Source organism: Fukomys damarensis, unplaced genomic scaffold (assembly GCF_012274545.1).
Source record: "Fukomys damarensis isolate Sample0158 unplaced genomic scaffold, DMR_v1.0_HiC HiC_scaffold_34, whole genome shotgun sequence".
Classification (NCBI taxonomy): domain Eukaryota; kingdom Metazoa; phylum Chordata; class Mammalia; order Rodentia; family Bathyergidae; genus Fukomys; species Fukomys damarensis.
Window position 1 is genome coordinate 12,515,664 of NW_022900946.1, and position 26,616 is coordinate 12,542,279.

The following is a 26,616-nucleotide window of genomic DNA, read 5'->3' on the forward strand; positions in this document are numbered from 1 at the left end:
CCGCCATGTTGTCTCTCTCTATATTGCTCTTTTTCCCTTCAGATGCCTGCGAGCATGTACTACGTCTTTCCTTTTCCTCAGAGAGATGTTCCTCAACTTCATTAAGCGCTTGTTGGATTTCCTTGGGGGGTCCATGACCTAGAGCTGCCGATATCATGGCCCAAAATGAAAAAACATTTTCTGGATATCTGTCTGGAGTTTCAGCTAATGCTTTGGTTATCTGTTTACCTACTCTTTGCCAAACTTCATCATCTATGGTTTCTTCGTCCCTTAACCAGGGACAGATAACATCCATCGTGCGTACGAAGGATGCAATTTGAATCTTGCTTGCCTTAACTCCTTGCGTCTGTAAAATTTTCTGGATGGCGTGGGTAATAGAGTCCGTAGACGGACCTTGTCCCATTCTTTCTGTTTTGTATAAACACGAGCAAGCGAGAGTAATCAACCTTCCTGGCTGCCTTTACTTACCACCGCGTGGATCAGGCGCAGCCGCTGCTCCGACGGATTGCCGTCCCTCTTAACCCGAGGCGACCTGGGTCCGTTTCACTTTGCCCACGAAAATCGCCGAGTCCAGGTCCTGTTTGGGCGCCACCTGTCGCGAGCCGGATTGCCTTGGGCAACTCGGTCTGCGACTACAGAGGCCTGAACTGGCGACGCACGAGCTATCGCCGAGTCCAGGTCCCTGTTCGGGCGCCACCTGTCGCGAGCCGGATTGCCTTGGGCAACTCAGTCTGCGACTACAGAGGCCTGAACAGGCGACGCGCGAGCAAAGAGGCACACACTTGATACACAAGTTTACTTTAGTTCCTCATCTCCGGATCTCTACCCCGCTCTCTCTCCGCGCCCGGAAGGGGTGGCAACATATATACCATAATGCAACCAATCAGCATACAGAGAACAGATTATTATCTTATAAGGATACATCAAACACCCACGGGAACATATCATGTGATCTACAGGAAAACTAAACCTAATACAAAATGGCTTCATAGGCTATATCATAAAATGGCGGAGGGGCGGATCTATGGTTCTCCACAGCTCTGGCCCCTGTTCCTAAGTTTCTCCATCAAGCCAGCTGACCTGGGGATCTCAATGGCAACCTTACCCACCTGCTCCTGGGGGACAGCCTCAGGAGGGACAGACAATCTCCACTAGCCATCGCTAGATTCTGGGAGACCAGACAGGAAGACTGAGGCCCAAGTTGCTTCCGCGGTGAGCGCTAAGAAAGACGACATGAAAGCTTGCTGACACGCCACAGGGAAAAGTAAAAACAGCTCAAATGATGTCGTTTACCCGGACAAGTACCTGGGAGGATAGGAGACAGGTGACTCCTGTGTAACTCTAATTGCCTGTACCTGTGTCTGAGTGACTAAAGCCAAGGTGCGCCAGTCACTAGGGGTTCTCTGCTGAAGGGAGACACGAGCCCCCTGGCCTCCGTATTTTAACCTGATTCTGTGTCTTTACTTTCATCCTCATCACCCATTAGTCAAGTTTGAGCTGTAGCTGGTTCCTACATTGCTCTTTCACCACAGTTTCTCTGACTGAGCTCTGGTTTGCTGTGACAGCTACCACTGAGGCACAAGTTCTGTGACTGATGGATAACTTCAAACACAGATGGGAAAACACTTAAATTAAGATACCAGAAAAATCAGGGGTGGGTGACATTATGCTGACTTCTTATAACTGACAGCAAGTAAAAAATAAAAACAGCAATGTGACTATTTTGATACAAGGAAATTCACAATCCTTTATTGTTTTGTGGAGCTTGCAAGAATACTAGGTTTTAGTCAAATTCACCAAGTATTTTCTGGACATCCTTAGTGGAGATGCTACAATGAGAATGGGAATGAATATTCACTCATTCAATAAAATACTTAATATCTTATAGCAGTACTGGAAACTCAGCCAAGCACAAAATGGACAAATTCGGAAACAGGAAATAAACACTTTTTTGTCAAATGATGTTAAATGCTACAAAGAAAAACAAAGTAGGACAAAGAATACTATTTCACTCAGGACTATGATGAAGTGGTATTTTACCCTTACTTGGGATGAGCTGGAAGCATCATCTGATTTCATTTAAACCTCACACAACTCTCTTTGGTGGACATTACTAGTCCCATGGAAAGACAAGGACATGGAGACTGAGGAAGTCAGGGACTTCTAAGCTCCATCACTTACTAGTCATGAGGACTTGGAGCTATTACCTGTCTTGCCAGTGCCTTAGTTCTCTCCTCTCCCAAATGAGGGCAAGAACACCCACCTAACAGGCTTGCTACTACACTTAACAGCACTTGGCATAGGACATGGCACACAACAGGTACTCAATAAAAATTACCTGTTATTGGAGGTAGGAGTGCAAATACCACTTTTCCCTTTAAGAATCTCATTATCTCATGGAAGAGCCGAAAGATAAACCCATGAGGTTAGTAAAGGACAATATTATAAAGAAAGCAGGTTGAAAATAGCTTTCTCCAAGCACAGCCAGAGCACTAAAGGCTTTCTCAAGTATGAGTTAGACCTTGCAGGATGGGAAAGATCCGAAGAGTGGGAGGGAAGGTGAAGCCAACACATGTTCAGGAATGCAGAAGGGAAAGCCTCAAAACAAGGTGACCAGTTATCCCACTTATGTTTATAAAAAGATGTGTATTTTACAGGCATGTGTGTCCATACATGCATGAACCTAGAAGGATGCATACCAAGTCTTTCGTAGTAGTAGTAGGCTCTCTGGGAGGAGGATCTCTTGTGTTTTATATTGTATATAAGTTGTGTACTAGTGAAATTCTCAGTAATGTATGCTGGAAAAAATTGAATATTAAAAGAATATTTTTGTATGTGTTATTTAAAAATATTAAAGCAGGGCCGGGGGATTAGCTCAGTGGTGCTGCCACGTGCCTCGCAAGTGCAAAGACTGGAGTTCGATCCACAGTACCCAAAAAATAAAAATATTACAGCATGTCTTTTAAAAGATAAAAGGTAGAAAAGCAAAAAGAAGGAACAGCAAGAGCATATCCTGAGGGGCAGGATTCAGTAAAGAAAAAATTGTGAGGAGGAGGAGGAGAAGGTCAAGGTTCTGCTTCAAGATCGGTCAGGTAATTTTTTAAAACAAAGCTAGTTTAACATTTCAAAATATCATAATGTATTTCTATATAAATACATTGAAATCCCCCCAATTTTCTTTCACATTTCAATTTAAAGTTCATCATATTTATAGAAAAAAATTGTAAAGTATGAATGTCTTTATTATACTATGACCATAATATAACTTTCCATACTTGAGAATTATTTCACATCTTTCAACAGTTTTATACCTTTTAAAATTGGTGTCCCCAATACTTATATATGTTACAGATATTTAAAATAGCAAGAAACAAGGAGGAGAGGAAGGAGGCCACTTTTCCAAGGAAAGAAATAAACATCTGCTGGTATGGGTGATGAGGTTTTTTCAACTTTATCAGAACTCTTGGCCAGGCCAGATCTCAAATGCCTAGTTGGTAACATCTGTTATATCTCTAACCATGGCCACTTATTTTGGTGTGGACACAGCCCTCTTATTTTGAGTATCTGGGAAAAACTATTCAAACTTCGATCAACAAAGTCATCTTCCTTAGAAACCAGAACGGCAGTTCTGTAGGCCTTCATGGCCACTTGTTTTGGTGTGGACACAGCCCTCTTATTTTGAGTATCTGGGAAAAACTATTCAAACTTCGATCAACAAAGTCATCTTCCTTAGAAACCGGAACGGCAGTTCTGTAGGCCTTGTGAGCAAGGAGGCTGCTACTCATGAACTCTAGAGGGTGGGCAATACCAAAGATGGCACCCACTTCTCAGGTCAGGGGGTCTACCAAGATGCATCTGTTCCCATCTGATCACATGACCTACTCATCTCCCAGAAGAAACAGCAATGTATCTACGCACAATTTGCTTGGATCTCACAGACCAACTGTCCAAGGAAGTACAGTCTATGAAGCTCACAAAACAAAACTGACTTTTACACAGAGACTATATGCATTCACTGCAGGGAGATAAGCATGTCTCCTGGAACTAGCTGCCAGAGACTCTTGATGCTGATCAAACTGCTCACTTTCCAGCCCAACAAGCCTAAATCAATGAAGGTTCAGTAGAGAAACAAGTCAAGGTAGGTGGGTCTCTATTTTTTCAAGAAAGATTGTTTTTTTTAATAGAATTCATTTCCAAAAGTTGTAGAAATTCACATGCAACTGGCTGGGAAGGTATGACTAATCAGAAGAGAACCTATTAACATGGAGAGAGAAGTTTAATAAAGAATAAGTAAATATAAGAGGTTAGAGGTTTTGCACAAGCAATATCACAGATTATGTATCCTTGAAAATACTGCAAGTGTTAATTCAGCAGAAACCGGAAAAAATTAAATTAGGATTTGGACGGGTATGTCTCAGACAGGAAGACTCACAAGACATAGTTCCAATGGAATGGGAGAGGAAAGGAGGGTCCATGTTTTGAAGATGACACAATTGAAGGGTGGAGCCAAAGTCCTGAAAGGGAGGGTTTGGCCCAGACCAGGCACCACTGGAGTCCCACATGGTACCTCCAGTCACAGGGCCGGCCCTCTTTTCCACGCTAATGATGTCATACTGAGAAATCTACATGCCCCTAGCACACACTAGTCAGGACAGTGAGGAGCAAAGCAACCCAGCATCTTGGAATTGCTACCTTGGCAGAGAGGACAGATTCTGAGAGGTTTCCATGGAAGACAATAAAATCGGAGCAAATTTATTAAATAAATCCAAGCTGCCCTTGCTTGAACCAACAGTGGGTGCGTATTGTGAGCTCAGGATTTTGGTAGGATTTGGGTGGTAAATAAAAGGAAACGCAGGCCCACGAGTCCAAAGGGCATCCTGGCCACTGCTGCCTGTCCTTCCTCCTGCTGGGTGGGTAATAAGCAGCAAACTCAAACCAAGCAAGAACAAACCTGCACTGCAGAAGGTAGGTAGGGTAAAATGCCGGTAACAAGTGGCTTTATAAACCCAGTTCACCTCTTCAGTCAGTAGTAGGAAAAAGATCAGAGTTTTCTGTTCTCGCCTCCATGTCTATGACAAACCATGATGCAGTCAAACCTGAGAGATGCATATCACAAAACAGACTCTGAATTTTGACCTCCTCAAGGACAAAGGTAGCATCCTCCATGTCTGCTACATCTCCACAGTCTGCCTCTGCTCTATATACAACAGCCACATGATACACTAGTGAGTGACAGGAAGCATCAGTCCGAGCAAAAGCAGAAAATCCTTTCCTCCACTGGTAGCTGAAGTCATCTTCATTATTTTGTACTTTACCAGTGCTTCCTTATTTGCATCAAGGTGGGGTGGCTTTGAAGTGAAACTTGCAATAGGTACAAAATCCTGATCTTAATGGCATCCCATTATCAGTGTTCCACACCCATAAGATTCAGATAGCAGCCTCTAAACCACCCAAATCCTCCAACCCTGCCCTTCAGAGATCCTGGAAACCTACCACCTGTGATGACAAGTAAAACTCAAGGCCAAGAGTTTAACACTGGGTAATGGGCAAAGAAAGGCCTGAGATCCAATAATCCCCCAAGTCCAGGAAGCAGTTATTTGCATTCATACCAAAGATCATGTGATCGCTTGGTCTATTTGCCAATGGACAGAAAAAGGTGGTTGGGTCCAAAGAGGGGCTTTTAGCCCCCAGCACTGAGAAATTTAAACTGGGTTTAGCAAGCATATTTCCAGATGATTTTGTGTCAAAAACTAATATTTCTGAGTAAGCCTCCATGTGAGATATATTTTTAGTAGCCTCTCTTAAGTGGTACTTTTCAAAATAATCTCCTTCAAGGCAGTAAACGATTAAAACACGGATATCCAAGTGCCAAATTAAAATGCCTCTTATAATTTGGAATGTGATGTTTAGAGCTGCTGTGGGACTGCAGACAATTTGGTACTTGGTCATTAGATATTCGGCAAGTGCCACACAGCTGAAAAGTATATTTCTTATTAAGCTTCTGTACCTAAATAGCATCAGCTCTCAAATGAGATCACTCCCTCTGAAGGTTTTAAAGATACAGAGACAGTCCCAGGAAACATTTTTAATGAACCCTATTACAAAACTTGCAGTGATTTTTCTCTCTCTCACCCTTGAATTTGAAATTACTCATCGTTTTCCCCACCAGGTTGGTCATTTCAAGAGTAGAGGGAAGATGCCTCATGGACACCGGCTCTCAGTGAGGGTGGACAGAAAGCTGTCACCCAGCAGGACAGGAGGGCACCTGTGTGAACAAGTGTTACCGCAGATACTGCAGGTGCGTGGTCATATTCATATAGCTCAGGGTCCAGGCTCTAAGAAGAGGGCACAAAGACAGGATGCCTGCCTCGGGGAAGTTCTCACTCCACAGGGAAAACAGCAAAGTCAACACAGTGTGATAATACAGAACGACAGATACTATGGCGGAAAGTGCCCTGAAAAACCATGTGTCCTCTTCATCATTTAAGGCTTTGGTATTTCATGTGGGATCCCAGAGAGGTGGGGTACAGTAGGATCAACTTCACTGGCTCCTTTTGTGGACTCTCCCCGCTGCCTGCTGTCACCAGGAAGAGGGCTGGCCCCAGGTGGCATGAGTAACTAACACGACATGTAACTCTGCTCCAGCTTTTCCACACGCATCTCCTTAAAAAAGATGTTCCTTGAGGAAATAATTTATGGAAATGCGGCTATATCAAGAGGACAGAGACCTGGTATGTGACCCTACGGAGAACTCCTCCAGTAAAGATGACTAGCGCAGGCTCCTTAATACATTTGCAAGCTTATTCCATCAGACCCCACAGGCATGCATGGATGACACCCCTCTGAATCACTGTTCTGTTTCCAGAAAACTCTGCCTTCTCCAGATTCCAAGTTTCCAAAGAACCTTTTTGACAACAAGAAGTCATCAATATGATTTAAAAGACAAACAAAAAACCCTCTGACACACAAAATGAGGAGAGAAGGAGGGGAGATGCATCTTGCAGACGTACAGTAGGACTACTTGAGAGTCTCATATACAGGTATCCGGTTCTCAAAGCCCCCTGAGTATAGTGCACAGGACAAGACAGATGCTGTTTTGTTTGAAATAGGAAGTGGGAATAGAACAAGACAGTTGTGGGTTCCTTCAGTGCTACCACAAACTCTTGGGCCTTGAGAATACCATGAGCCCTTTCTGCACCTCAGTCTGTTCTGCTGAATTACAGTTCTATGGATCTACTGCCAGTTATACTGTGCAGGCTTGTTCAGAGGATAAAAGGATAAAAATGCACAGCACACACAGCAGCAAAGGGCTGCTAAAGGGTGATGCCCTCATCACACAGGACAGGGAGGGCACAGGAAGAGAGCAGCAGGAAGCCAAACCAGCAGGGCTGAGGCCGAAAGGGCAGTGACCCCACAGACCTCAAGTCACACACCATGCTTTCTGCTTAAGGGAGGCGATCAGAAACAGAACTTACAGCAGAGAAGCAGACACCCACCAGAGGGGCAGACAGGAGGAGGAACCCAGGCTCTACTACCCAAAGCGAGGCCAGTCACTGCTCCAGTGTAAACATACCTGCATTTAATGAGCTGGTTGGCCTTTGGCTTAACTGTGCTGTGATTTTAACTGACCTCTACAACTTGCAGTCTCACAAGACTATTTCCCTGTCTCCCCTTATTATTCAAACTAGGAGCTATTCTCTCAGAATGTAATAAAATCCCACTAAAAAGTTAAAAAAAAAAACAAAAACCCTCCAGCATTCATTCACATCTTATACCACAGGGGGGGAAATAATGAAAGTCCTAAAAATACCTATGTTCAAAAAAAAAAAGCAAAGAAAAGGAAAGGAAAAATAGTATACCTTTAGTTTCAAACTCCTCTTTAAAATAAGTAACTTAGCTTAAAAGAGTATTATAAAAAGATACCACTGAAAGAACTCTGTTCCTGCTCCTGTCTTATTTTTAATTAGCATTTTGTCTATGCAGCCATCTTCTACTCTTTGAAAGTGAAGTTATCACAAACCAAACATTTACTGAGCATCTAATATATGCTAGGCCAATGCCAGGCACAGGGGATCACAGATGAAACCAGATGGGCACTGAGAGCTCTGAATGTCTCACAAAACCTACCCATAGGTTGGTGCCATGTTTATCTCCACTTGGTAGAAAAGGAAGCTGAAGTTCTCAAACAAAGAACACAGTCCTGACCCTGAGGCTCTAGAATGTTCCAGTGTTCTGGAAGGAAGTCAGAAGTAGGATCCTCTGAGATCCAAGCCAGTGGAAAGGAAGGGAGATGAGGCTGAGATTCCAACAGGGGCATGCAGAGGAAGAGAAGATTCCAGAATTCTCACAGAGCTATACTGGCTTCCTTTCTCCTGCCCTGATGGACACTGGGGAGATGACCAGGGCAGGCCGGAGGCAGTAATGACAAGGTCAAAGGTGTCCCCTGGGGGCAACAGTGCAAATGGCCAGCTCTTCCCAGGAGCCTTCAGGCCCTTAATGACCATTTTACTCCCTCCTGTCTTTTGGCCATCATAACTTGCCCACAGGAGAGGAAGAGATGGCAATTAGAGCTGCTTCTACTCCAACAGCTGTCTCAGCCATGGAGGGCATTCAGGCTAAGCAGAAGCAAGCCCAGTGAGGCTAGAGAAGATGAGCTTATACGTCACTGGGGTCAGGAAAAAACTGGACTCCACCACCTACCGCCAGTGACATTTACTTACTCACTTGACAGCCAACCATCTATTGTGTGATGCCCAGGAATGCAAAGGAAACAGAACAAAGCATGGAACTCATGGAGGGAGGGGTGATAAAACACAAGTCAGTGATATGTTCATGTGGAAATACTGTTAAGGGAAGATAGGAAGGAGAGACACACATAAATATACTCAATATGGAAACCCTGATCTGGCCAGGGTATCAAGGCTTCCTGAGAATGTGACAAATAAAACTGGGGAGAGAGGGCTGTTTCCCTGACCCAGAGCAGCACTACAAGCAAATCGAGCAGTAGGAGGCCAAACCCTGTGAAGGAGCACAGTGAGAATCCAAGCACGGGCCAAACCCTCTGCAATGCAGGTGCCGTATTTAACAAAGAAGCTAACTTTGTGTGCCTGACATGCTGCTGGAACTTCCCAGTGACTGGCCTCCTGCAGGATGCTGGCACTGGAAAGGCAAGTCCTGGAACAGGCAGGGCAGATGGTAAGAGGCAGAAGTCTGCCCAAAGGCCCCAGGCTTCTCCGAAATGACCTGGAGCAAAAGCCAGATGAGCTTCCCTCTGAAGAGCAGGCCTTCATAAAGATGTTACTCTAACATGCTATAAAAAGCAACCACAGGGAAACAATGCTATATCCCTCCCTCCAGTAGGGCCCTGCTAGGTAGATTACGGTAATGCCAGTTCAGGGGACCTGACACAGCTCTTAAGAAGAACGGAGCTACACGTAAAGTAAGACAAGAAATCCCTACGGCCTATAGTTCTTGGGAAAAAGTAATATACAGAACAATGAAGTTAGCAGGCTACTAGTTATTAAACACGCCAGTGTGGGTGAGCAGCTCACTCAGGCATCGCTCACCTCTGAAAAGAGAAAGCCAAGACTGGTAACACTTTTTGCTTCTGGGTAAGAAAATCAAGGGCAATGGGGAGGAGGATACTTTTCAATGACTACTCACTGAATACCTTTGTAAAGTACCAGACTCTTTAGGCAAGGGTGAAACAAAGTTTGTCAAGAGCCCAAAAAATCTGATACTTTTCAACTCCTAAAACGATAAAAGCTTGCTATGGTTATAGCTCAATGGTAGAGCACTTGGCTAGCAAGATGAGACCCTGCATCCAAGCCTCAGTACCTAAATACACACATACATACATGGCAGACCCAGATCTGTCATTTCTCACCGCAGAAAACTGGGTGAGTGATTTCATTTCTTCTTCTGCAAAATGGGGATCACAATAGTAATGACTGTTATGGTGACTGAGAATTAAATAAAGCTCTAATGCTTGAAGGAATTCAGTCAAATTTCTGGCAGGTAATAGCTCATACATATGAGCTATAAGAGTCAGCATTTAATAATTTGTACTAGCCAGGTGATTCTTATTATTCAAAATGACACTGAAGTTGCTCTCTGAAAATGTATCCATAGTGACAGTAGTGACCTGTCATTCTGTCCGCATTAAAGACACAGAAGGACACCTACAGGCTCTAACTGACCTGATACTAGGAAACAGGGTCACTGTGGGTTTCTTCTTGCTCTAGATCCCCTCTTGCAGGCCTGCCCTGGAGCAGGCTGGAACACTTAGAGCCCCACCTATCCCCGACCCTCCCTACTCACAAGGGAAATGGGTTAGTGCAAGCTTCTCAGACCCACAGCTTGCTGTGCTTCCGGCTCCAGGGCACAGATGTAGGGAGAGGAGGTGTCCGGGTAGATACCACTGGCCATGTCTTCAAGGTGAGATGTGGTGGACAGCCACCATGGAGGACCTGTGGCACCTTGCTCAGAAGGGCAAAGGGTAACGCAGGGATCTCGCCCTGCTCTTTGAAATCCCCTGGTGCTAGTGCAGCATGGAGAAAGATGGCTTTAATTCAAGCAGTTTTGAATCTGGCTCCAATGCACACTCAATGAAAGATGAGGCCTTCGCAGAAGCTCAATGAACCTGTGCCAATAGCAATAATATACCCTCCCTCAAAGGGGTCATAGTAAATAAAGGACAGGCACATCCTAAACGTGCTTCCACCCTAGGGAATCCCATAACGTTCTAAACAAAGAAATCCAGAGATAGGTATAAAGCCTGTAAAAGGTCAGGAGTGAGAGCAGGGACCCCCACCAGGGACTGTGCTGCAGGGCTCTAACCACAGGAGGTCACTGTCACAAGCTGGCCATCCAGCAGCAGAGGCGGGGGCCAACTGTGGCTCCCACGGTACTTTGCCAGCACGTGCTTATGAGCCTCCTGAGGAAGCACACACTGCCATGTGTGAAGCCGTCCTGGCCCAAAATCAAACCTGAAACGAACAAACCTCCGCAGCAAGGGCAAGAGGAGCATGGTAAAGATCATTACCGGGTTTCGATGTGCAAAATCTTAACTGGGAAAACCTACGGTTCAACGGGCTAACTTTCCTAATAACAATAAAAATGACAAACAGAGGAGGGTTTGCTGATGAAAGGAGATTTAAAAACTATATCACTTTATTAGGATTCTGATTAATGCAAGTAAGTTGAAAAAATGTTGAAATAACTGAAGACTACTGAACACTGCATGAATATTTGATGATTCTAAGAAATTACTGTTAATTTCTGAGACGCTACAATGGCATTTTTACCTATTTTTCTATGTGTAATGGTTTAGATCAAGAATGACCCCAAAACACTCCTGTAGTCCAAGGTGGGGATTCAGAAAGGTGACTGGATCGTGGGGACACTGAATTGAGGGTGCTGTTGGCAGAGGGCACTCATCAGAAGAGTTGAGTCACGGAGACATGACCTGGAAGAGTGTGCTCTCCCTTCCCAAATAATAATGGTTGGGAAGGGACTGAGCAGAGTATGAAAGAACAGATGACTGCAGAAGGTGAGTGATTATATACAGGTACATGGTACATGGTATAATTCTCTTTGATTTTACAGGTTTGAATTTGTCCACTGTGATTAAAAGTAAGTAATCAAACTACAGACTGAGACAGAATATTTACAATACACCTATCTAAAACAGAAATAAAAAGAACTGCTAGAAATCAGTAAGCAAAACAAATACAACCCAAAAGAAAAATGGCAAAAGCTATGAGAACAAGCCACAAAAGTGGAAAATAAACTGGACAACAGCAAGAGAAAAGATGGTCAACCTCACTTGTAACTGGGGAAATGTAATTTGAAACCATCTCACAAAATGTCTTGGTGAAATATAAAAGTGTTGGCAGGAACTTGGACAGGCACTTTACACTTTGGCCAAACTAAACTGCTTCGATGTACTAAAACCAGGCAAGTTCACATGTAGCCACTGACCTCAGAGAAACACTTGTTTAATGGGGGGTGGGGGCAGGACTACATAAGACAAAAATAAACAAAAGAAAGGACAGTAGTTGGACCCACAAAGTCAGAAAGTAAAATGGCAGGTGCTAAGGCCTCGAGATGGAGAAAAGAGAAGCTGGTATTTGAGACAGGGTTTCAGCTGGGGAAAATAAAAAATTCTGGCGATGGAGAGTGGTGGTAGTGGATTCACAGTAAATGGACATTCTTATTCTCCTAGCTGTACAGTTAAAAAATGGCTAGGATGCTATGTTTTATGTTACTTATATTTCACTATAACTTTCAAAGATGTGAGAGAAAAAGAGACATATCAACCAAATGCAGTGTATGAATCTCATGTGCACCTTGAATTTTTTTAAAAAATATAAAAAATGATGAGATAATTAGAAACTTGAACACTGATTGATATTTGGAGATACACGGTAATACTGAATGATAAGAATATAATTTTTATGCTTTCTTATTTTTAGACATACATAAGATGTCTATAGACTTAATACACAATGTTTTATCTGCATAATACAGAGGAGGAAGCAGGGATAGGTAATTTGAAACTAGACCAGCCATGATTGGTAATAGTTAAACCTGACAATCGACACCGGAGTGCATTATACTTAATCTCACCTAACTTTGAGCATTCAACATTTTGCATAATAAATACATTTTAAAATGAAGAGAAAGGTATTGTGTGTGTACAAGCACAAGTGTTAGAATGCTAACAGTATCCTTATTTATAATGGCAAAATACTCAGTGATAACTGTGTACTTGTTTACAATGGCCAAGTTCAGAACTAGGATGAGGAGTGGGAAATGAGGCTACAGTATAACTTGTAGTATTTTAGTTATTCTAACCCCTGATGCCTCCCCAAAGAAAATGTGGTAGAAGTTAATGTAGGGTGGTGCAAGCATGGATGTGCCTTCTTTCAGTTTCTGTGCTTTACACTACTGATAATGAAAGAACCAAACAGTGATTGAGGGCAGCAGAGGTCAGATTAACAAACACCGCCTGCAGGCTGCAGCACTCACCGGCCCCCGGAGGTCGATGAGCTCCTGACGCATCTGGGATACGAGAGCCTCCTTGGCCACCAAGGCCCGGTGCAGGCGTTCATTGAACTCAATGAGCTCCCCGTGCATCTCGGCCACCTGGAAGAGACCAGCGCCAAACTGTGAGACTATGAGGCACACCCTTCCCATGCCACGTCGCTCCTCCAGACCCTCCTTCCTGCCACATTTCAGCAAGGCATCGGCAGCTTGTTGGGGCTGCTTAACTATGAGCTGCGTAAACCCAGCCATATGTTGAACATGTCTTAATTTGCTTGGTTTTAGCACTTGGGAGTAGCCAGTCCAACAGATACAGTCAATGGGCCAGGGGATTTGGCTCAGTGGTTCTGCTGCCTGTGTCACAAGGGCAAGGGCCCAAGTTCGATCCCCGGTACCAAAAAAAAAAAAAAAAAAAAGTTATAGTCAAAATATAACTATATCATCATTTTTGTACCTTGGGCTCTGGTTCTTAATACTCTTTTAGCAAATACTTTTGTTCTAATCTGAGTTGTGTGTGTCAAGAAAGTTCCCACTAATGGCACAGAGAAAGGAACTGTAACCATTCTGTTCATCAGGTCTCTGGTTCTGGAAACCAAGGAAACAGAACCAAAGACATCTCTAGTGTGGCGTCAACAACAGTGACAGACGCAACAGCAGCCTCACAGCTACTCCTCTGTCACTGCTGACTCCAGTCTGGGCCAGATCTTCCTGTGCGCTCTTCATAGATGTATCACAGGCGCTCTGAGAGGTGTGTACTGTTATTCCCACTTTAACAGAACGAGAAACAGTAGCTTGCTCAAGGTCACACCATCCATCAACACGCGCAGAGGTGGGGCCTGGCTGCATGCTATGAACCTGCCACTGCATCAGGCCCAGATGCAGCCTCTCAGGCCATGGGGAACCACAGGATCTTCCCAAACTGAACTACTCAGTATTTCTGGCTGACCCTAAATACATAAAAATGGAGATGGCAACCTAGTAGATTATAATCAATATAGAGACTTCTCAACTACAATTTATTTACACATATTAAGAGAAACATGAGATGTTACACTGCCCTGTTGTCTCTGAACCCTGCAGGAAGACAAGAAGTGCCTTAAGAGGAGCCTGCACAATGTGAGGCCAACAGACCCTGAGCTGGCCTGGCCCCCTGACCTGCCCAACAGATCAGCGCTCCCGTACCTCAGACCTCAGACCTCACTACCTAAGCAGTGCACCAATACCAGGTCATTTGTAACAGGCACTTTACATGGCATGAAAGATACTGGCAGAATAAGGGAAAAACACTATAAAACAAAAGATTACTAACCTGTGTTTTTCCACAGGAGAAACAAAGGAGAGCCCTTCTTTTTGGTTGTTTAGTTACAAAAAGGGTAAAAAGCTTAGAAACAGCCAGGCATAGTGGCATAAAAGCAGGAAGTTCCACCTACACTCTTTAAAAAATACACACACACACACACACAGACACATACACACACAGGGTTGGGGATATAGCTCAGTGTGAAGGCTTCTGGGTTCAATCTCCTGTATGAAAAAAAAAGCTTAGAAGGAAGATCAGAAGATATTAATATTTAAGGGGTGTGTTTTTCCCCATTCTGATTTTCCCTAGGCACGTTTCCTAGCAATGAGCACTCTTTCGTGTATCAGTAAGAGAAAGAATGAAGTTCTTTAAAGAATTAAACACTAAAGAGTTGAAATTCTTTACCTAAAATGAGAAGGAGCCATTGTACGAGTAATGTGAAATTTATCAGGTTCTTAATTTTCATCCTGGACACGTTCATTAACTTGCTCTGTGAATTCTCCTCAAATGGCAACCCTCTGTTTCCAAGGTGCCCACCTCTGCCAAACCAGTATAAAATACTAAGTGAAAATGGCACAAAAGATACTGCAAGGAGTATGCAATTAACAAAGAAGTCTCTGAGCCTTTTACCCACTTTTTTCTTTGTGCAGACCAAAAATTAGTATTACCTAGTTGCCTTATTCCTTTTGTACATGAAATACTTAAACTGATCTTATTCTTGCCTTTAACATACAAATAAAATATCACTAGTAATGTCTCTGTGAATCCTCTACATAGAAATCAAATACTCCGTGAGCTTCCTTAGGGCAGTGAAGCCATTTACCACACAGTAGCTGCCAGTATCACCAATAAATACCTGCCAATGTGCTTCCACAAAATGTGAGCTTTAAATACATGCCAATGCCATTTCCAAAAAAAAAAGCAAGCTTTTATGTTTTTGTGTTTTTATTTTTGTTTTGTTTTGCAGAGGCAGCTAAAGCACCAAAACAATTTTCATCAGCGCGTGGAACATCTAAAGCTCCCAGCTTCAAGTGGTGTTTACCATGAGTTGTCAAAACCTGGTTCTCCTTACAGCCAGAAGAGTGACTTGACCACATCAGACAAAGCTTTCTTTGCCAAGCAATAGAAAAAAAATTTTTGATGGAACTGAGGAGACAAAATTTGATGAAGTAATTTTATCATTAAACTCCGATGTCCACTGTTTCTGAGTTAACCCCCGAAGCTCTGAGTTTTTATACTGCACATGGCTACCTACAGTCACTGGGATAAACAGCACTTACTGTCTGGAAGTCATAGCAGCTTACTGCTCAAGTAACTATTTCCAAACTCCAACAGAGCCAGAAACAAGTTCAAGAATTAAGGAGAGCCTCAGAAGAGGAATGTGAGATCAAAAGTAATGCCCACTAGCACAAAAATAAAAATAGGCCAAGACATCATTGTCTCTTGGAATTTTTCTTAGTCTGTGAAGGCACTTTCAGGTCTCATCTGCCCACCTTATTTACCATAGATAGAGAGGACTGCAGCGAGCAGGACAGAATTGCTGCTTTCTGATCCATTCTCCTTCAAGCAGGCACAGTGATCTTCCCAAAGTCACATCTCATCTTGTCACCTGCTGTTCAATGCCTTCATTGCTACCACTACCCTAACAGTAAGATCCAACTCATCTCTATGACTCCACCTGTCACTCTCAGTGCCTCAACACCACCACTCAGCCCCTTCAGGTACCCTCTCTTCCACAAACAGGGTGAGCTCCTGGAGGCTGCCCTCCAGAGACAGAGACAGAGAGGAGAAAGGTATATCCGTCCAAGGAAAATTCAGGTGCCAAGAGCTGACACCAGAGGCCAGCAGAGGCAGGAGGCAGATGAGAGGGGGCTTTGGTCCAAGGCAAGCCTGGGTCTGAACAGCTGCCAACAGTATGCTCTGATGCAGGACAGGTAACTCCATGGCCCAGAGACCAATCATCTATAAAGTGGGCCACCGTGCAGATGAAACGAGATTCTGCAGTTCAGTCGTGGCAGCATGTCTGAGGCAGAGCAAATGCCCAGGGGCTGGGCCAGTTTTCTGTGACGGGTGAAGGTATAAAGAAATATCGAGGAGGCATCACAGCAGCATGTCTCTAGAAGTCAAATGGCCTCCACTGTGCCACACGGAGCTGGAAAAACCGTGGGAAGATGCACTGCTGTCCTTGGCAAGAGTATGTTAGAGTTGCTAATCAACAGTCAAGCAGGTGAACCAGGAGGTAGGGCAGACAGGATAGCCACATAGTTCATATCCTATGGCTCTTGGTCAGACAAATCATGACAGAGCCACTTGGAAGGAAGGCAGGAGGTCAGGGAAGGCCTCTCAATGAGACAGCACACTGGAGTCACCTACCTAATGGGCCCTGGGACATGCCAGGCAGCCTCCGGGGACAGATCCATGCCCTAAATCCCAAACAGGCACCTGCTGTGTTCTGGCACCATTAGTGCTCGGGGAATCTGAGATTCACATTTCTTTCTACTCTCAGTTGTATTCCATGAAAATTCCACTGAAAGCAGTTAGGGAAAAGGTATCATTTGAAAACACTGATGACAATGACAAAAACAAACATCAGGTGGAGATCCAGTGACCAGGGTAGATGAAGCTCCAAGCTATCACAACATGGACTCTGCACAGGAACAAGAATAGAGAACCTTGACTCTCTGAAAGGGCCAAGGACAGCATCTGGCTAGTAGCTATGTCTCCTGAACTGTGCTAGGAAGGTTCACAACTTATCAGTGAATAAGCTACAAAGGCTGAAGAGTTATCCTTTGGGTAGAAAGAATAAAGCAGAAAGATTTAAGAAATTTAAGTGACAAGGCTGTATGGCTGCAACTGTTACTTTTTAACTTCTCGGCAAGTCATTCCTAGGCAAATATCTTGTCTCTCTTGCTTACACATGTGCTCAAAGTACAAGTTCAGCTACCAATAGCTATAAACTAACCTAAATGCTCATCCAAAGGGGACTAGTTAAATATCTCAGGATTCCCTACTTTCTGCTGCTCACTGCCCCCTTGGCAAAAAGCATTAATCGATCACTGTCCAACCAGACAACCCAGACAGACATAACCAATCAACCCAAATCCTAGCATACAAAATGGCAGCCATTTGGTAGCCCTGGTCTGAAAGATAGAGAAAATTATCTTTAAGAAGGTAACATTCAAACTTGTTTTTGGAAGATGATGCCGTTAGAGCTTCAGGAGACTAAGCAATTCCTTCCAGCTGGAGTATCACGGAAGATGATCTCCAAAAATAATGTGGCTGTGAAAAGCTTTTAAATCTGTGAAAATCCCGGGAATTATCATAATTACCTGCCAAAATCATGAAAGGATTATAAATTTTTAAAAAAGCCTTTGGCATTTCCTTTCATACCAGAATGTTCTCCCTCATCACATTCAAGTAAATCATGGTTTACCCTCCTTCATCTAACAAATTAGATGCATCTTGGTTAAGAACAAGACTCTTCCACCTCAAATTTCAGTAGCAATTGAGGTTCTTCTGGTTACATCTCCAAGCTCTCCAAGAATGTTCACTTAAAAACATCGGAATCTATGTATGTGATCAAACTCACAAACCATCTTCTGGCCTTGTTTGTGAGGCTGTGGGAGGGGCCCAGAACCTCTTTCTGTGAAGACTGCATCACGTGTGCCAGTGTCCACACCGCCTTAACTCACCTGTGAGTGCCTCCCAGGTCCCCTCCCCTACAGGGTGGACACACTTTCCCTGAGGTGAGCCTAAGGGTCCAGGCAGGAAAGGACGGAAAAGGGAGGTGAACTCAAGCCTTGATGGCTCTACTATCTGTGCTCTTTGCCTAAGGGATCTTACTTATGTAGAAGACCGCCCCTTTTATGGCTAAGGAAGATAAATCTGTCCTTCAGAGGAAAGGGAAGCAGCAGTGCCTGCTCTAGCTGATCAAGAGCCACTTTGAAGGGCTCTTTCTGGGCCTTAGCCCTGTAAGTTCCAATTTAAAATGGACAGGAAAAGGGAAAAACAAGTAGGTTAAAGGGCCCTGTGCCTGGAGAAGCTAAAGGTAGAGCTTTTCTTAGAAACAGCTTGCAGTCAGGCTGTTCCCTGACATAGAAAACACAGTTTCCAGGGCACCATTCAGAAGACACGATGCCACTGGTTCCTCCACGTGTCAGCTCACAAGCTCTTTTGGTCAACTGATACGAACGTGGACAAATGCCAGAGAAAAACTGCACAAACCCTGCCACCGGCAACAGATGGTGATAACAGTCTCGGGTGGTACTATCGCACTCTGCAGCGGAAGGCTGGGTGAACCTGTACCAGTGTAGTACAAAGTGTGGCCTGGGAACTGCTGCCACCGTGAGATTCACCGCCCGTGCGAGACACACGAGAAGAGACCTTCAGAGAAAGCATTTAGAAATATTTAAAGCAATTTCATACTGCTGTGGCACCTAGGAATTTCTTAATGTTTCAAGATTTTTATTTTTATTTTACATAAGTATTGGTCTACCCTGAATAGGAAAATTTTACAAGTAGTCTGAGAAGCACTTAACTATAAAACATATGCAACGTCTTGCATTAATAAAATGAAAAACGATGATAAATAGTAACGATGAAAAAAGCCAAAACACAGTCATCACTGAATAAATATGAGAGTTGAAAAGAAAAATAATAAGAAGCAATGTTATCCATGTCCATCATTCTTTTAGATAGGCACACCTCGTTTTCTGGCAGCATATCGCTTTGGTCTTGAAAACTATGAAAATGAGGGGCGGTAATTATAAAACATATGCAACGTCTTGCATTAATAAAATGAAAAACGATGATAAATAGTAACGATGAAAAAAGCCAAAACACAGTCATCGCTGAATAAATATGAGAGTTGAAAAGAAAAATAATAGAAGCAATGTTATCCATGTCCATCATTCTTTTAGATAGGCACACCTCATTTTCTGGTAGCATATCGCTTTGGTCTTGAAAACTATGAAAATGAGGGGCGGTAGCTGACAGGAAGAGCGCCAAGACCTAGCTCAGGGGCGGAGGCATGGGAAGGCACCAAGGCTCAGAGTTGCCGGCGGTCTCCCCGGCCCAGCACCAGGCAGCCTCCGTCAGAGCTGCCACACACCACCCATTTACCAGAGGAGGAGGGTGTGGAGCCGAGTGAGCAGTAGCCCAGGTGGACGCACTGGTGAGTGCCAGTGAAGTCTGACTCCAAAGCCCAAGCTCATTCCATCGCATGGCCTTCAGGTGACACATGGGTAACCCAGAAAGAGAAATAATATGTCCAGCTGGGTGAGCTGGACACAGGCTCAGGGAGGCAAGTGCCCGTGTCCTAACTGTGCCATGGCTGCAAGACCAGGTTCCTGCTTTGAAATCCAGGGCTCTCTGCTTCTCCCCGGGGTCCTTAGACTCCTCACAGAGCCAGAAAAGGGGAAGAAGAATTTTGTAACTGAGATTCTCTGCCCACATAAGGTAACACCGGGGTAGAGAAAGCGGGACCCCAGATCTTTAGCTCTGCACCAGGAGCATCCCTGAACTCTCCAGGCAAAACTGCACTGAATGCTACAATATAAGCCTCTATGAGGTAAGCGCTGCTACTGGCCCCACTTGTGTAATCTCCAAAGGAAAGGGGTCAGCCTGACTCTAGAGCACATAGTCTACCCTCTCCTGTGTCTTCAATTTCTTTCTTCCTCCCTGTCTGCCCTTTGCTTTGAATCTGCAGAATACCGGCGGAGCCCAGGAAGTTGTTCAGGCTCAGCCAGAGGAGGCAGGAGCTCCGGCTCCCAGAACAGATCCTTCTCACAGGCACAGAGAAAAGCCACAGCCATCTCCACATGCCACCAGGATAGTGCTGTGTGGGCTCCGTCTGAAGTCACAGAGTAGAGGCTTGGTAATGACCATGGTAATAACTCTGCATCTAAACGACTCCTGGAGTCTCCTCAGGAGCAAGACCACCAGGAAGAAAGGCTGAGCCTGACAGAGGTGACACTTGGAAACAACTGCTGGGACTGCCCTTCAGTGGAGGACCCCAGCACCAACAACAGCTCCACTGGTAAGAGAGGCCACTGAGACACGGGTCACAGGTACTTGTGACTGCCCCGTGGAGCCGCTGAGTCCCGATGTGAGCCCTTATTCCCCTGGACACGTGGTCTTTCAGAGAACACACAAGCTGTGCAGAAAGGTCATGCAGAGAACCCACTGCCAGTCCCAGAGGAGCCTACCTTACCCTGCTACCCATAAACAGCCCTGAAAGAGCAAAAGCAGAAATGATGACATTCACACAGTGCCCAACACGTCCTTGGTGGTGGTCTGAAAAAAGGAGGAAGGGCAGGAGAAAAAAAGCAAGCAAAACCATGAGCTCCAGTTCTCTGCTAAGTGACGTACTCACCACAGCAGAAGAAAGCAAGAGGCATCTGAGCAGCTGTGCAGGTCTGAAGCAGGTGACCCGGCCTGCAGAGCATCACCAGATAGCCAGTGGCACCATGGTTAGCTGCCTCCTTGGTGGTGGTCTGAAAAAAGGAGGAAGGGCAGGAGAAAAAAAGCAAGCAAAACCATGAGCTCCAGTTCTCTGCTAAGTGACGTACTCACCACAGCAGAAGAAAGCAAGAGGCATCTGAGCAGCTGTGCAGGTCTGAAGCAGGTGACCCGGCCTGCAGAGCATCACCAGATAGCCAGTGGCACCATGGTTAGCTGCCAACTCTAGAGCAGGGCTGGGTGCTGGGGACAGAAACCCACCTGCCCCACCTTGGACTTGTGACCTTGGGCAACTCACTTTCTCCTCTTTGGGTTTTGGTCTCTCGAAGATGAAATAAGGTTAAGAACAATGCAGAACTCACAAGACTCCTGTGAGGTTTAAATAAGTCAGCGCATCAGCAGGGCCTTGGCATGTGCACAGTGGTCCTTAAGTGCTGGCTGTTGTCATCCCATTAAACAGGAGAAGCACGCACTGCCCTTGCTCTGCAGGACCTCTCCTGGGCCAGTCCAGCATTCGGAAGTGCCTTCTCCACAGCCTGGACAGCCCCACAGCCCCCTGCCCCCCATCTATGCTCAGATGGCTTCTGAAGCCCTTCAGGGCTGTGGACAGATCTAACGACTGGATGCCCGTGATTAGCTTCAGAATACTGTCCCGGGGAGAGCCAGCCCCTGCTGGTGGGTACTAGAGCTGAGTGGGACTGCATTCCAGGCACACGGAGATGCACCGCACTCAAACTTCTCCACGGTCCAAAGTTAAAAAAATAAAAAAATAAAGTCTTTCACTGGCTTTTCACCAATTTCTTAGGCTGGAAAAGAAGTGAAGGGAGCAGGGGACAGGCAAGGAAGGGAAGGGAAGATCCCAAGAGAAGGGCAGTCACTGACCAGAGGAGGCCATGTCTGCGCCCCTCCCTCCTCCTACGATCCTACCACCCTTCAGAACATCAGGCAAATCTGTTTACTTCTGCCATGCGTTCACCCATCTCCATCATGACTCTTTAGTAGCACAGCAACAGCTGTGGCTTCTGGAGCAGTTGTTATACATCAAGCACGTCAGACTCAACAAAAAGACTCCTTTTTGCAAAGAAGATAAAGTATTCTCTCCGGCCATAGTTTACAGGGCTTGGGATTGGTGAGGGTGCAACCCGCACGGCTACACACAAAAGCTATTGTGCTAGGTGCTCTTGTTGCTCCTGTCTTATTGGGTGTGCTGCTGACTCCCAGACCACGCACTGCTTGTTACACAAAATTCCCAGGTAACAGGGTGTGAAGCCCACAGCCAGCATGGTCTCGTGGATACCCCACAGCCCTGACGCAGAGCACAGGCTCTCACCCAACTCAAGTCTTTCTTGAGACTGCCGCTAATGACCCAACACGTCAGAGGACTGTGCGGGACCAAAGCTGGGTGAATCTGAGGAGGAGGAAGGGGCAAAGGCTCCCTCCTGTTTACACAGCACCTGGTGCTGTTCACCTGGCAGTGCACAATGCTGTAATTATAACCCATCCCATGTACAAAACGCTGCATTCAGCAGGGCCTGTGAAAATGGGTCAAAAAATGATTTCTACAGGCTTTGTTGGCTTCACCTCTCAAAAGTAGTTGCAGGCTTGCTCACAGAGGAGAGCTACTGATTTCCAAAGGACTCCATCTGGGGGCAGTTTGGTGTTGAACTCATCTTCACAGCACAGAAAGCCTTTTCCAGGCTGCATGGCCAGCAGCCAAGGAGGAGGAAGAGGGGAAGGGGAGGCCACCAGCACTATGAACAAATACAGATGGGGATGGTGTCACAAGCCTGTAATTCAGCACTCTTGGAGGCTGGGCTGGGAGGATCACAAATTTGAACCTAGCTTGGGCACTTGGTGACTTGAGTGAATCCCCATCACAAAACAATTAAAGAAAGAAAGGGCTGGGGTTGTAGGTCAGTGTAAAGGTCCTGGGTTCAATCCTTTGAGCCACTAAAAAGAAGAGCAAATGACCCGGAGTGTACAGCCTCTGCTGCCTGTGCCAAGCACTGCCCAGAGTCAGCTCATCCACACAGCAACTCTACAGCCCTCTGAGGCACAGTTCCTTCTTCAAACCCAGGAGGGTGGGAGGGAAAGAGGAAGTAAAAATGATTAAGATGTGATGTGTAGATATGTGTACCAGTTCCCCAGGATGAATGGAATCACAGTGGTTCCTCGGTTTACCAACTTCATTTGTTTTAAGATTTTGGGGGTGATGGCTGCATTTGACTTTGTGTGGGACAGATGGCCATTTGTCACCCAATGTGGAGTTTGCAAATGGAAGCAACATTTTCCCAAACGCTTTTGTTTGTGAACCTGTCTGCAAACAGAAGTGTTTGTGAACCAAGATATTACTGTATGTATCATATATTGTAAACATACACTAATAAAGAAACTGAAACCAAGTGTGGTGGTGCACACCTGTAATCCTAGCAATTGAGAGGCTGAGACAGGAGGAATGCTGTAAGTTCAAGGCCAGTCTGGGCAACATAGGGAGTTCTAGGCCTGAACTACATAGTGAGGCAAGAAAAAAGAAAGAAAAGAAAGTGGAGAGAAAGAAAGAGAAGAGGGAGGGGGAGGGGGAGGGGAAAAAGAAAAGAAAAAAGAAATTTAAGAGCAAAGCATTTAAAAAAGATGCTTGGCTCCAATAACCAAAAATATTGAGGCAAGAAAAAAGAAAGAAAAGAAAGTGGAGAGAAAGAAAGAGAAGAGGGAGGGGGAGGGGAAAAAGAAAAGAAAAAAGAAACTTAAGAGTAAAGCATTTAAAAAAGATGCTTGGCTCCAATAACCAAAAATCCTCAAATTCATTCACTCAACAAATATGCAACAAGCACCTACCATCTGCCAGGCCCTGTTTGAGCACTATGATTATAGCAGCCAACAAAAAAGATCAGATCCTGCCCTCAGGGAGTCTACGCTCTAGCTAGTTGACTATCAGAACAATGTGGAAACTGCTTTGCAGACTTAGTCCCAGAGGCCACCGGGTGACACCCAGAGCCCTTCTCATAACCACCCTCCCCATGGAGTCTGCTCTCATCAACTTCGTCCCCAGGTGAGGTCCACTGCCTATCTCTCCTCTTCGCAGCTCTGGGACCACTCACTCCCAGGCATATTCAGCCATCCGTTCACCTGGCAACTGTGTGCCAACCACAGTGCTTGATGTCAGTGTGACAGGCCCGGGCCCTGTCAGCAGCCCAGCAGGAATCCTGAGATCCTTGGGAGCACAAAGGAGAGACGCCTACCTGGCCAGGGATCAGGAGAGGGGGCAAAGACTGAGGGCAGCCAGCTGGGGGCAGGAGAACAGGTTGAGCCCTAGGCCACATCCCAGCCCATTTCCCACCTGCTCCCATCTTCTCAGTTATAAAACAGGCATTCATGCTGCCAAGTGGAATTTTAAACTGGGTAAGAACTGGCACAGAGCAGGGGCTCACCATGGGCAGCTCATTAGTATTCTGGGGAACTGGTTGCCAGACCAAGCAAGTTATATAATACTATGCATCAAACATCAGCTCCCCAATTCAGAGATTTCACCAGAAAATATTTCACCCTGAAGTGCTGCTTTCACATTTATTTTGTAGGGTGCCACAAAGCACAGACTTACACATAAAGATGTAAATTCTGAAATTATGTGGCTCTTCGTCATACTCGGATGTCCTCCAGAAATCAGGGGAGACCGGCATGCATTTTTAATCATATTCCTTTGGAAGGAATACATAGGGACCTCCTGAATATTTCAACAATGGCTCCATAAATTACGTCCAAGTTTCAAAAGAAAGACAGTAAATGAAAAACATTAAATTTTATGAACATCAAAAATGTTTTTCCCCCTTGTGTGTCCTTTGTCATACCAAACAGCATTCACATACAGCCAAGAAGAGCCCCCTTCAGGTAGTGCCTGTCTTGGTCCTGCTGACCATCACTTGTGACAGTAGTAACTGGCACTCACAAACAGCTGTGCACAGGGCTCAAGGGGTCACTGTGCTCAGGTATAATAAACAAGGCGGGGTCGGGAGAATGAACCTAGAGCTGGATGTGCTCGGATCTGCCTGTGACTTGCTTGCTGGGTGACCTTCAGAGAGGCATTCCACCTTGTTGGGCCTCAGCTTCACTATGATAAATGGCATCCTAGGGAGCATCGACATCTCAGCTGTTATCAGGGCTAAATGAGTTACTACACAACCAGGACTCAACAAGCAACACCACAATTGTGATTCTTGTAGCTTTGCTTGACGTATGAAAATGTGTGCATCCCTCAAATTCATATAAGCCCCGTGACCATCACACAATGGAAAGAAAACATGAGACAGTTTTCAAACCTGACAACCTCATGGAATTTAAAGGGAGACAGGCTGAGCTGGAATCTGGGGCCATGCTTGCTGCTGAGCCCACTGTGAATTCTGAAGCCTCACTGTTTTACCAGCCACGTGAAGGTCAAACACTGCAAACTGGGAAGCTGTGGATGTGACGGAGATCACACCCACTTCATCAGCACGTGCTAACATCTGTGACCCTTCTTCCTTCACAGGAGGCTTCTGGGTCCCCACCTCCCAGAGGGAAAAGAGAGGTCACACTGTCAGAGGCATCTATCGAGCCGGGGACTGGGTAAAATCTCCTCTCTTCCTGGCACAAAGCATTGAGATGGAAGCGACTTGGCAGCCGAGAGAGGCATTCACTCTAGAATGGGAACGACATGGACTGGTGCTCGCCAAGTGCTCTGTCGGCTCCCCTGACTTTGCACAACTGGGCACAGGCTTTTGATTGTTCAGGTCAACAGGATCCAGGCAGAAGTGACATATGTTGCTTCTGAGTCACAGCACAAAACACCTGGTGTGCAACCTTGCTGCTGTCCCGTTCCTGTCCCAGTGAGTGAGAAAATCTTATTCACCAGATGGCGTATCTACAAGAAGGGAGCCTCTGTCAGCCCAGACTCCTGAGTCACTCTGTAAGCCAGACACTCTCACTCCTGCCCTGGAACAACCTATGCTGGACACAGAGTGCCTGTGTTACAGCATCGAGACTGGGAATCATTTATTACAGTATCAATACAGTACGTCAGTATTACTAATACAAGCTTCAACTTGACAGCTCTGTATCTTCCTTGTTCTCGGACAATGGACACGAAAGCATAAAAAATGAGATAGAGGTTAGGCTCGGGGTTTAGCTCAGTCAGTGGTTCCGGCACCCGCCTCACAAACACAAGGACCCAAGTTTGGTCCCCAGTACCAAAAAAAAAAAAAAAAAAAAAAAAAAAAAAAAAAAAATGAGACAGAGGTCAAAGCTATTTGTCAAAGGCTGTTTCACAACAGTTACTGGAAAGAGGGATGCATCATGATTCCCCTTTTTAGTGAGGAATAACCTGGATTCAGACAAATCAAATAATTTGTTTCAGGTCATATAACTAATCAACAGTGAAGCCAGAATTTGAAACCAGGTCTATCTTTCCCAAGACCCAGCAAGTACTTTCTAATGAATTCCACAGTCTGTGAGGGCCCCAGATACAAGGCAAATCTCTCCTTGGAGTTGAATATTAATACTAATCACATATCAGGTGTGTTTCATGTGCTGGACACTGTTCTGAGTCCTTCAAAGCTACTCAGGCCTTTTCAAGGCACAATGCCATTTTACAGCTAAGAAAAGATAGGCCTGCAGAGACCGTAGGGGAAGTTCTCATAATGTGACCAAGAAGTAAATAAAGATATAGACAAAGATGAAAGAGGATACGGACTCCTTCAACAGAGGTCAGGGAAACATTCCACATAAAAGGGTACAGAATGGAAGACTCGGGAACATGTCCTCCTGCTGGCCTGTGAGTA

At 45.2% G+C, this 26,616-nt stretch overlaps 1 protein-coding gene across 1 annotated transcript in view; it reads right to left on the reverse strand.

Moving 5' to 3' along the window:
- The window catches only part of Snx29 (sorting nexin 29), a 457,962-nt gene that overhangs the window by 148,703 nt on the left and 282,643 nt on the right, over positions 1-26,616 (reverse strand). Inside the window, exon 16 of the mRNA XM_033758742.1 lies at positions 13,033-13,149. Within this exon, the coding sequence (XP_033614633.1) occupies positions 13,033-13,149 (117 nt within the window). The remainder of the gene's footprint in view (positions 1-13,032; positions 13,150-26,616) is intronic.